At 44.7% G+C, this 12034-nt stretch overlaps 1 protein-coding gene across 1 annotated transcript in view; it reads right to left on the reverse strand.

Annotated features, from left to right (window-relative positions):
- Positions 1-12034, reverse strand: part of ca12 (carbonic anhydrase XII) — a 57150-nt gene that overhangs the window by 17822 nt on the left and 27294 nt on the right. The window contains exons 3-4 of the mRNA XM_072282220.1: positions 7797-7976; positions 5139-5281 (exon numbers count right to left, since the gene is read on the reverse strand). Of these exons, the coding sequence (XP_072138321.1) occupies positions 5139-5281; positions 7797-7976 (323 nt within the window). The remainder of the gene's footprint in view (positions 1-5138; positions 5282-7796; positions 7977-12034) is intronic.

The following is a 12034-nucleotide window of genomic DNA, read 5'->3' on the forward strand; positions in this document are numbered from 1 at the left end:
ATTTGCCCGCATTTGGCCTGTATCCTTCTTAATCTTTTCCATCTATATGCCTCTCCAAGAGACTTGTAAATGCTGTTAATATATCCACTTCCTCTGGCAGCCCGTTCCATACCCACACCACCCTCCGTGTGAAGAAGATGTGCCCCTCAGGTCCCTTATAAATCTCTCTCCTCTCACCTTGAACTTGTGCTCTCTAGTTTTTAATTCCCAACCCTGGGGGTGGGGGGTAAAAACTGACCCCTATCTACATCCCTCATGACTTTATTCACTTCTACAAGTCTCCTACACTCTGTCCTAGCCTCTCCGACCTCTCCTTATAACTCAGGCCCTTGAGTCTTAGCAACGTTAATCGGAGACAGGAGAAGGGAAACGAATGGGTCTGAAGGGTTTGCTCCCCTGAGAGCTGTCATGGATCCGATGGGATGAATGGCCTTGTTCTGTGCTAATGAGGAAACAAAAAATAAGAGTCAGGCCTTTCAGATATATGCAACAGGTAGTGGATATTTTTTCCTCTTCCATAGTTCCTTACACTGGGCCCCTTTATAACTTCAGGACCTGAGACAGACAGGCTTGGGAAAAGAGGGGAGGTCAATGTTTGGGATTATGGTACAGATCAGAACAACTTCACAGCAAACTGTTGGCTGCAACCCATGGGAGAGTTACCTGAAACAAACTCTACCGAGCAGGAGGGGCAATCATACGAGCACCCAAATCAGAGAGATAATATAAAGAAAAAGATTCACTTCTTAATCACAGCTTTCCCAACTTTGGAATAGAGATCAGAATTGACCCTGGTGGCTGGAGCTATGAGACAGAGGCTTAGCCTTCACACAGGCTACCCCTTAGTCACGTAAACTGCAGTTGGTCTTGTATAGAGGCTCAGAGGGAACCCAGACAGAGTAGTTTCATGATCTACTACATCTGGTCCACATTGACATCCTCACTTTTCCCAAGTCTGTCTGTCTCAGATCCTGAAGTTACCAAGGGACCTAGTGTCAGTGACTATGGAAGAGGGCAAAATATCCACTGCCTGTTGCATATATCTGAAAGGCCTGACTCTTATTTTTTTTTTTACTCGTTAACACAGAACAAGGCCACTCACCCCATCGGATCCATGACAGCTCTCAGTGGAGTAATCTGGCCCAGATGCTCTGTCCAGGACTGCTCGGGAGGCTTTCACCTTACTGAACAATTCCTCCTTTAGTCACTTTACAGAAGTGGACTGAAGTCACATCATTCACAAGGTTGGCTCAGCATCTTGACCAAAACTTAGAACAATACAGGAGAGAAGCAGGGCTGACTTTGGGATATCAACATTGACAAGTCATTCTAAACACCCACATTAACCTCATTTAGTAGTCTGATCATAACCTCCTTTGATTTCTCATCTCAAGGTTATTTAAATAGCTCTTTACTTAGCAAAGGTTATGTAAAAAAGGAATAGTTTGTGTGATAATTTGTAACAAAACTTAATAAATGTGCACCTCTGTGCTAAAATTGATCCCTCATCATTTTAAACTGACACAAAGCCTTGTGCAAACACAATGCTGCTGATGTTAGAACTGCCACAATTTTTAAGGAAAAAATATTTAATACAGGTGTTTAAATGCTCTGGAATAGTTTCTAATATTTGGAGGTCAATTAATTTTTCAAATAATTGGATCAAAAATGTAATTTATTGGATTTCCTTCAAGAATTGCAATTGTAATGCACAGATTAACCCCAAGTTACTAATTGTAGCACCAAGTTAGGGTTCTACTGTTTGAATTTCCAGATGTTGAATGTCCGGGATGGCACCGGTGACCAATGGTGACGTTTTGCAGGCAGCTCACTAAACTTCTAGATACTCTAGTAGATACATTGCACTTCTTCTTCTGAACTGTGATCGCTGCAGTCTCCAGCCTGTAATTTCCCTTTTAAGGATTTACTTTTGAACTGACTAGACAATCTTTTGCATTCTCCTGGGAGATTCAGCAAACTAGACTGTCGAGAGTGCAAGTACGCCGGGGGCAGCCATCACTGGGGATGGGCGGTGTGTCGAGGCCTGATAGCAGAAGACCAACCCATGGTCAGCTCCGTTACTCTGCACCAATTAAAGTGTCAAGCAGGATTAAAATGGTCAGGGATGAGAGTGGAAAATGAACAGATGTTTAGCGCCGTCTGCCTGCGTTTGGGGGGTCTCCCTCTCTGCTCGCTGCTACCTTGGTCCAGGTTCAGCAGCAGTTGTTGACCTGTGGCCATTGGGCTCCACTCACCTCAGTGGTGAATGGGTTCTGAAGCTGTGGACTCACTCTCTGCAGTTCATGTTCCAAGTGTTCCTGTTTACTTTTTTTAAAACTATTTGTGTGATTTGTTTTCTTTTGTAAATCGGATACGGGGCAGTCTTGTTGTATGTGTGTTTCTTGGTTAATCCTGTTGTGTTTCTTTATTTTGTGGCTGCCTGCAAGAAGATGAGTCTCAAGGTTGTATATGATATCCATACTTTGATAATAAATTTGAACTTTGAACTGTGTTCCTTCTCATTCAAACTGTGGGATTTAGTAAAGAACAAACCCCATGCACAAATGGGACATTTTCAAAAGGCGGTGTCGCAAGAAAGTAGCATCCGCCATCCAGGACATTACCTCTCCTCGTTACCACTATGGGAGGTCGCATCTCTCTGGTACTTTCTGCTGGGTCAGCACTAAAACCTCCCTTCCTTCCGTCTGAAGTATCTACTGTGAATTCCTTCCTTGGACATTATAAACAGATGGATTCCCAACATCAAAACAAACTGTTAATTTTTAACAGCCGAAGCTAAATGAATTAGAATCAGCAGAAGAAAAGGCTCCTTTGCAGGTGCTACCTCTACAGCTGTGCTGGAGCGGCTCCCAGTGCTTTCATAACATCTGCTCATGTCACCATCACTAGCTCCCCGCAAACTTACTTCAGCAGAGCTGACTTTTTTTAATGTATTCATTTCTTGCCCATCTCAAACTGCCCTTGAACCTCCTCCTCGAACCACGGCAGTCCATCTGGTGAAGGTTAAACACAGCACTCTTAGGGGGAGAGTTTCGGGATGAAGACCCAGTGACAGTGAAGGAATGGAGATACTTGTTTCTCCAGTTCTGTGACTTTGAGGGGAACCTGCAGGTGGTGGTGCTCTCCTGCATCTTGTTACCTTCTGCTCCTTGGTGGCAGAGGTGGCCCATTGAGCAGGTCGGATCAGAGAAGCCTAACCTGTTTGCTGCATGTCAGGCAGGGAGGAAGTGAAAGAATTTTGGGAAATCCTACCCAGAAGGTGGTGGTTAAACTGGTCTGATCCTGACTTAAATCATTCTTTGTACAGTTCAACTGGTTCTAGCAGTAACAAACCCGTCAAGCGTATCCCACTAACAAAGCCCAGGGTGACTCACTCACAAGGCTAAACCAGGATGTGTTGTAATGGTGAATTAACACCTCTCATACCCAAAGCACAAGTCATCAGGCAATGGAGAAAATAAGTCCCAGCAAGGGGAATGAGACCTTCTCATTCCAGCCAGGGTCCTCAGTTCTGCACCTCTCATATGTCTCCTCTATCCCAAACAAAACATCACCAGCCTCTGCAAGCTTTCCTCACAGCCGCAGATTTCCAGCCCTGGCAGTATCCCTGCACCCCCTCCAGTGCAATTGCAATCTTGCCCGGAACAAGGCGACCTCAGATGTACAGAGAGCTCGTACTGTAAATTCACTGGTGTTGTACAATTTCAGCGTTAACCTCCCCTGATCTCAGCCGGTAAAGAAAACCATTCCCTTCTGCCTTATCAGTCGCCTTAGTGACCTGTCCCTCTATATAACCATATAACAATTACAGCACGGAAACAGGCCATCTTGGCCCTTCTAGTCCGCCGAGCTCTTACCCTATCCTAGTCCCACCGACCTGCACTCAGCCCATAACCCTCCATTCCTTTCCTGTCCATATATCTATCCAATTTAACTTTAAACGACAACATCGAACCTGCCTCAACCACTTCTGCTGGAAGCTCGTTCCACACAGCTACCACTCTCTGAGTAAAGAAGTCCCCCCTCATGTTACCCCTAAACTTTTGCCTTTTAACTTTCAACTCATGTCCTCTTGTTTTAATGTCTCCCACTCTCAATGGAAAAAAGCCTATCCACATCAACTCTATCTATCCCCCTCATAATTTTAAATACCTCTATCAAGACCCCTTCAACCTTCTACGCTCCAAAGAATAAAGACCTAACTTGTTCAACCTATCTGTAAGGATCTGTAGATAGACCCTCCGAGCTCCCCCGTTCCACAACACCACCCACTTACCGTGCATTCCCCTGCCCTGCTGCACCACTCTAAACATAAAAACACTAACTCAACCATCTCCGCCTTCCTTTAGCTTAACGCTGTCCTCCTCACTCCCAATCACTCAGTCAATTGTTGCCCCCTACAAACTCTGCAAGGCCTTTATCCAGAAGTCTGAAAATACGCACAGCAAGTCACGAGTGGATACTTGTGCAAACCCACTGCTACCAGCCTTGAGTCAATCACAATCCGACCTCACTCTGTGTACAGGCAACTGTGGAGGATAAGTCATTGGGTATATTTAAAGCAGGTGTGACAGGTTCTTGATTAGTCAGGGCATCAAAGGTTATGGGGAGGAGGCAGGAAAAGGGCTTGGGGGGTGGGGGGATAATAGATCAGCCATGATGGAATGGTAGAGCAGACTCAATGGGCTGAATGACCTAATTCTGCTCCTATGTCGTGTGATCTACACTGACTGGTGGTTACCCACATAAAAACAAAATGTGATTACACTTCAAGAGTACTTCACAGATCATAAAACACTTGGAATTAGAATTGGAATTGGTTTATTATTGTCACATACTCACTGTTTTGGATGCCATCCATACAGATATTTCAAAACACATACTTCAAGGTAGTACAAGAGAAAAGCAGCAAGAGAAGCAGAATAAAGTATTATGTTTCAGAGAAAGCACAGTGCAGGGACCATGACAAAATAGATTATGAAGTCGAGAGTTCACCTTTAATGTACAGGAGGTTCATTCGAGAGCCCCTCGACACACAGAGGAGCTTGGACCATTTGCGAGCACCGTCTCGGTACAGTTAGCAAGCTTATGCAGAGCAGGCTGTGCTGCAACCTTACCTCGGATGGATAATGCCTCCCGCTGATAGTGTGCTCGGATCCCACGGGCTCCGTCTCACTGCCCCAGTGCAGGTGGAGCTGCACTGCGGTGTAGCGATGGGACATGCTGATTATGTGCATGGACGGAGGCAGGGTGACTTTCACTGCAACAAACATAAGCAGGCACAATTACGCTCTGAGACCTTCCAAATGGGCTTCAGATTCAAATGTCCGGAGATCGCTCAATAAACAAAACCCTTCTTCACCCAAGCAATAATACTTCCATTAGTAGGAGAGTCTCGGATCTGAGGCACAGCCTCAGAGTAAAGAGACTTGAAGACTCTGGGGGAATTTCTTTAGACAGAGGGTGGTGATCTGTGGAACTTATTACCACAGAAGGTTCTGGTTGAATTGATGACTGAAACTGACAGGTCCTTGATTGGTAATTGGGTTAAGGGTTGTGGGGAGAAGGTGGGAGAATGGGACTGAAAACAATTAAGCATAAGTAAATGGTGCAGCAGACTGCTCATGGACTTTCAGTCATCTGATGGGCACCTGGAAGAGAAGAGATAGGACCAGAAATCAGTCTCAGGAGGCTGGTCACCAGCCATTGACCAGGTTGGGGATTGGGCTCATGTTCAATCCATCCCTTCTCACTGCTCCCACCATCTTCCCCAAACCCCATCACATCTCCCTTTCTTCTCAGTCCCACTGGTCTTTATACCTGTTGTTACATGTGCTGTTTTTTTTAATCATCACTGGTTTCAATTTAATTACTGGCAAAAAAGAAAAAAAATATATAATTAGCTTAGGTTGCTTGAAATATCAGGTGCAAGAATGGAATTGTTAATTAGTTGAAATTTCAAAACTGAATATGGAGTTTGGAAGCCAGTAAGCTGAGTTGGAGGATGAGGTGCAGCTTTTCAAGCTGGTATTGGGAAGGGTTTACGTGGCCAAGGAATGGCTGGAGGGTGGGATGAGCTGCAGGGACAAGCATCTGGAAGCTCAACATTACCCTTGTGGATGGGCCAGAGCTGCTCCACGAAGCAGGTATCCACCACCATCTGCGTTAGGTTTCTCCAGGGTAGAGGAGACTACAATACACTGGACACGAGGAAGCAATCAACGCTTCAGCTGGAAGGAGAGTCGGGATCTCCGGATAGTAGGAGAGTCGGGATCTCCGGATAGTAGGAGGGAAGAGAGTCTCTGGATAGTAGGAGGAAGAGAGTCGCTGGATAAATGGGTGGGGGTCTCCGGATAGCAGGAGGGAAGGAGGTGAAGACCAGTGCATCAGAAGTGGCTGTGAGAAGGGAAACGGGTAAGTATTGGTGAAGGTGGAAATGCGGACCAGGAAAATGGTCACTTTGGAAAGCTGTAGAGGGGGGGAGGGGAGGGGAAGGTGTGGTGGAATCCCTTGCTGATGATTGAAGTTATGGAGGATAATCCATTGAATGTGGGTTTGGGAGGTGCTGACACAAGAGACTACAGGGGCTGCAATCTGGAGCAGAAGAAAATACAGTTCAGTGGGTCAAGGAGCATCTGTGAAGGGAGGCAAATGGAGGTGCTGTCGGAGTAGACAGGGTAAGGAACTATGGTGTATTTGGCAGATGGTGCACACTGTGCACCAATGCTGTAGGAAGAGACTGTTTAAGGTGGTAGACGGGGGTCACTGCGGCTGGTTTGTCCTCGATATTGTACAGTTCCTTGAGATCTTTGGAGCTGCACTCATCCAGGCAGGTGGAAAATATTCCACCTCATTCAAAACCTGTACCAAGTAGACAGTGGGAAAGCTTTGGATATCTACAGGAGGCATCATTCACCACAGAATAAGGATTCTACAACCAGCTTCACTGATAATAATTTAGAAAGAGTTGATTTTGTCACTTGTTTAAGAAGTGATGGCCACAGAGAAAAAGTATCTTCCTGAAGATTTGATGGCAGATTATCACCACCTGTAAGATTAGTTGGTGTTTCTGCCAATGAAAATCCAAGCAAGTTCTGTAGATGGACAAGACGCTCAGCTAGCTGAGAGGAAACAGAGACACAAGAGACAACAGGAGCTGGAATCTGGAGCTAAAAATAAACTGGAGGAGCTAAATGGATGAGGGAGCATTTGTGGAAGGGGGTAGAGGAGTGGTCAATGTTTTGGTTTGAGACCCCATGCACTTACCCCTCCTTGCTCTCCTTCCAACCCTCTCTATTCCTATACCCTCTCTAGACCCACACCACACAGTTTTATCCCCCAACCCCACCCGGCTCCTTCACCCATCACCCAAATACTTCGTCCACAGGTTCCCTCCATCGTCTGATTCCAGCCCATCAGCTCACTCTTATGTAATTAGATCCCAACACTTACATCTTGTGTCTCCATGTGTCATTCTCCCGTATCCCCCGCTTCGCTCTCTATTCCCACCCTCCTCTCCTCTAAATGGCTCCATCCACCCATCAGCCTTCACTCACTACCTATGTCTACTGATCACCACTTCATCCCTCCTCCTCTCCCCCTCACACTGGCTCTCCTCTCCCTCTGCTCTCAGTCCTGATGCAGGGTTTCACCCCAAAGCACTGACCACTCATTCCACAGATTTTATAATCTATATATATATAAAAAATTTATAAGACTCTTGGACAGTTCTGTACACTTTCCGCATCTCCATGGAAACACTCCCTTGTCCTTACCAGCATGGCCATCATTGGTTAATGATAGTTTCTGTGTTGCCGACAGGTTGTAGCCTATTAACTGAATGGGCGCCAGGGCTGGGCTGTAGGTGTAGATTCCCGTGTGGAAGTCTATGGGGGACTGCTGAAATTTTCCACAATGTGGATAGCTCAAAGCCCAGTGATCCTCTCCTTCCGGTCCTGGGAAAGAAACCAATTTTAATAGTACCAGTGTCTTCCACACAGTCCACAAAGTCTCAGAGAGCAGTAGACTGATGGATATCGCACATGGTTTCAGCAATCAGCATTAAGAGAGTTTCACTAATTGATCACTGGTACGTACACCAGTTGTCCCCAGGTTATGAATGACTTACCTGTGGACACTCCTGCCTATCAACAAGCTCCCATAATATTATTAAATTCAGAATTCCCAACGTATGAACATATGTTCTGTCACAACTAGTTTGCTCTCTCCACTTTAGTAGTTGCTCTTTCTTACGAGCGTTTTGTACTTCTGATATCATTCAGTACAATTCTGCGGAGGTGTAGTACCTATGTTTCTCACGGCCTTGGTAAAGTAGCTTCAGTAATCAAGTACCCCTCAGACTCCAGGCATTCTCACTCCTCCTTCTCTCTTCCCTCAGGCAGAAGATATAAAGTCTGAAAGCATATACCACCAGGTTCAAGGACAGCTTTTATGTCACTGTTATAAAACTATTGACCGGTGCCCTCTACAATAAGGTGGGGACCTTTAACCTTCCGTGGAAGAAGGGTCAGCAAAAGGGTTAATGAACTAAGTAGCTAACTTGCATTTTTCTATTTGAACTTTGTAACCCAATGAACATTTGTAATCCAATGTCCTAAGTTTAGACAGTCTTTCATAATCCAGATGCAACACCAAATGCAGATGTCCAAAGAGGAACATACACATGTGCAGGATTTAGTCACTTGCCTCTTCTATGATCAAAAATATCTTGTGCTACAAATATACTCGTTTACATATATCTGATTACACATATCTGCTTGTGTAACTCACACATTCCTGCAGATGCAGCACGCGCGGCCACTCTGGTGAATGATATCTGTAATCTGTCAAGTAGGATGCCGTGCACAATCCTGATTTGATGGAGACAGACGTGAGAGAACGGAGGAACATCTGGAGAAACGTCTGAAATGCCTTTTTCGCTGCCGCTGCTACTGTGTGATCCAGGATCTCCAGACGGGAAGGCCCCGAGTCCTCGGCTTTGCTTGTTGCTCGGCGGCTGGGACGGGGTCGAAGCGCTCGGCGGAGATGGTACTCGGTGCTCAGTGTCGAAGGGCTGGTCGGAGGCTCCAAGTTTTCGGACGGACTCAGAGTCGGCTGTGGTTGGGTGCTTCCAATGCATCGACAGTTGTCGGGGCCTGGAGGTTTATGGCAGAGAGTTTCTCCCTTCTGCCACCTGCTATCGGGAACTATCGGGAGTCGATCAGAACTTTGAGACTTTTTTTTACCGTTCCCATGGTCTGCTCTTTATCAAATTATGGTATTGCTTTGCACTGCTGGAACTATATGTTATAATTATGTGGTCTTGTCAGTGTTAGTCTTTGGTTTGTCCTTTTTTTTGTGATATCACTCTGGAGGAACATTGTATCATTTCTTAATGCATGCATGCATTTCTAAGTGACAATAAACGAGGACTGAGTGTCCTCATAATCTAAAAAGAAGCTCTCCATGATATCATACTGAATAAAGGCATTACTGCTTGAAGTCTGATCTTTAAAGTCGTTTTCCTTCAACACTCTACCTCAAAGTTAAAAGTAAATTTATTTCAAATGTATCCATTTTCTTGCTGGCATTTAAATGAAAATCTAAATTCAATCATATTTTATGAACAAAACTATACATTTACTGGGATGCTGCCTGGATAGGTTGAGCTAGCTAAGGCTTTTCTTTGGAACGAAGGAGAATAAGAGGTGATTTGATAAAGATGTACAAGGTGATGAGTTCTGGATAGAAAGGACACCCAGATACTTTTCCCCAGGGCAGAATGGCTAGTAAAATGAAATGAAAGAGATTGATGATGGTAGAGCAGGGAATGTTGCCTACGTGGATTTTCGTAAGGCATTTGACGAATTCCCTCATGGGACGCTAATTCAGAAGATTAGGATGCACGGGGTCCATGGAGAATGGGCTGTTTGGGTTCAGAACTGGCTTGGGCACAGAGGCTAGTGGTTGAAGGGATTTATGTGAGCTGGAGGTCTGTAATTAGTGCTGTTCCACGGGGATCTGTACTGGGACCTCTGCTGTTTGTGATATATTTAAATGACCTGAATGAAAATGTAGATGGGTGGGTTAGTAAGTTTGCGGATGATACTAAGGTTGGTGGAGTTGTGGATAGAGTAGAAAACTGGCAAAGAATACAGCACAATATAGACCAGTTGCTGATATGGGCAGAGAAATGGCAGATGGAGTTTAACCCAAGGAGACAGTACACTGTTAAGGGGAAGATCCCTAACCATGTTGCTGAGCAGAGAGATCTTGGGATCCAAGCTCATAGCTCTTTGAAAGTGGCCACACAGGTTGATAAGGTGGTTAAGAAGGCTTATGGAATGCTTGTTTTTTATTAGTCTTGAATTGAAAAGCCAAGAGATTATGTTGCAACTTTATAAAACTCTGGTTAGGCCACATCTGGAGTATTGCATATAACTCTGGTTTCCCCACTATAGGAAGGACATTGAAACTTTGGAGAGGGTGCAAAAGAAGTTTACCAGGGTGCTGCCTGGTTTGGAGGGCATGTGCTATCACGAGAGGCTGGATAATCTTGGGTTGTTTTCACTGGAGCAACGGAGGCTGAGGGCAGATCTGATAGAGATTTATAAAATTGAGAGGCAGAGATAGAATTAGACTGGGAGTTCCTGTTTCCTAGGGTTGAAATGTCTAATACCAGAGGGTATGCATTGGAGGTGAGGGAGGGTACGTTCAAAGGGGTTGTGAGGGGTAAGTTGTTTTATTCAGAGAATGGAGGATGCGTGGAATGCGCTGCCTGGTGTGGTGGGAAAGGCAAATACATCAGAGGCTTTTAAGAAATGTTTAGATAGGCCCATGGATGCAAGAAAGTTGGAGGGATATGGACATTGTGTATGTAGGAGGGATTAGTGTTCCGGTGTTTTTGATTTGTTTTTTTAGCTGGATGTTCCTGTGGGCCTGTACCTGTGCTGATCTATTCTATGTTCTATGACAGAGTGGGAAGGATGAAAGATAGAGATGTAGCGTTGCTGGTCAGGGAAAATATCACAGCACTACTCAGACAGGATGGACTGGAGTGCTTGTTTACTGAGGCTCTATGAGTAGAACTAAGGAATAAGAAAGGGTTGACCACATTAGTGGGATTAGTTTATGGACTACCCAATAGTCAGCGGGATTTAGAAAAATAAATTTGTAGAGATTGTAGACAGTTGTAAGAAACATAATACAGGTATTGTGATAATAGGTGAATTTCCATATTTGTACTAGGATATCGATATTGTAAAATGGCTGGATGGAATAGAGTTTGTTAAATGTGTTCAGGAAAGTTTCCTTAATCAATATATAGAGGTCCTAGCTGGAGAGAGTGTTATAATGGATGCCCTATCAGAGAATGAGACAGGGCAGATTACAGAGTGTACGCAGGGAAACATTTAGATCTAGTGATAATAATTCCACTAGTTTCAAGGTAGTTATGGAAAATGATAGGTCTGATCCTCAGGCTGAGATTCTAACTTGGAGAAAGGCCTATTTTGGTGGCATCAGAGAGGATCTAGCAAGTGTAGATTTGGACAGGTTGTCTTCTGGCAAAAGTGTGCTTAGTAAGTGGAAGGCCATCAAAAGTGAAATTCTGAGAGTCAATCTGTACTTTCCTGTCAGAATAAAAGGCCTGGCTAATAGATTTAGGAAATCTTCATTCTTGAGAGATAGTGAGGCCCTAGTTGAAAAGAAGGAGGTGCAGAGCAGGCACATGCAGCAAGGAACAAATGAGGTGCTTAGGACGTAGAATAAACACAAGAGGGAAATCAAGAGGGCTAAAAGAAGGCATGAGGTTGCTCTAGCTGACAAGGTGAAGTAGATTCCCAAGGGCTTCTACAGATGAGAACAAAAGGATAGCAAAGGACAAAACTGGTCCTCTTGAAGATCAGTGTGGTCATTTATAATTGGAGCCAAAAGAGAAGGGGGAGACCTTAAATGGACTTTTTTGCATCTGTATTTACTCAAGAGATGAACACAGAGTCTAAAGAACTGAGGC

The sequence above is a fragment of the Mobula birostris genome, chromosome 18, assembly GCF_030028105.1.
Source record: "Mobula birostris isolate sMobBir1 chromosome 18, sMobBir1.hap1, whole genome shotgun sequence".
NCBI classification, from domain to species: domain Eukaryota; kingdom Metazoa; phylum Chordata; class Chondrichthyes; order Myliobatiformes; family Myliobatidae; genus Mobula; species Mobula birostris.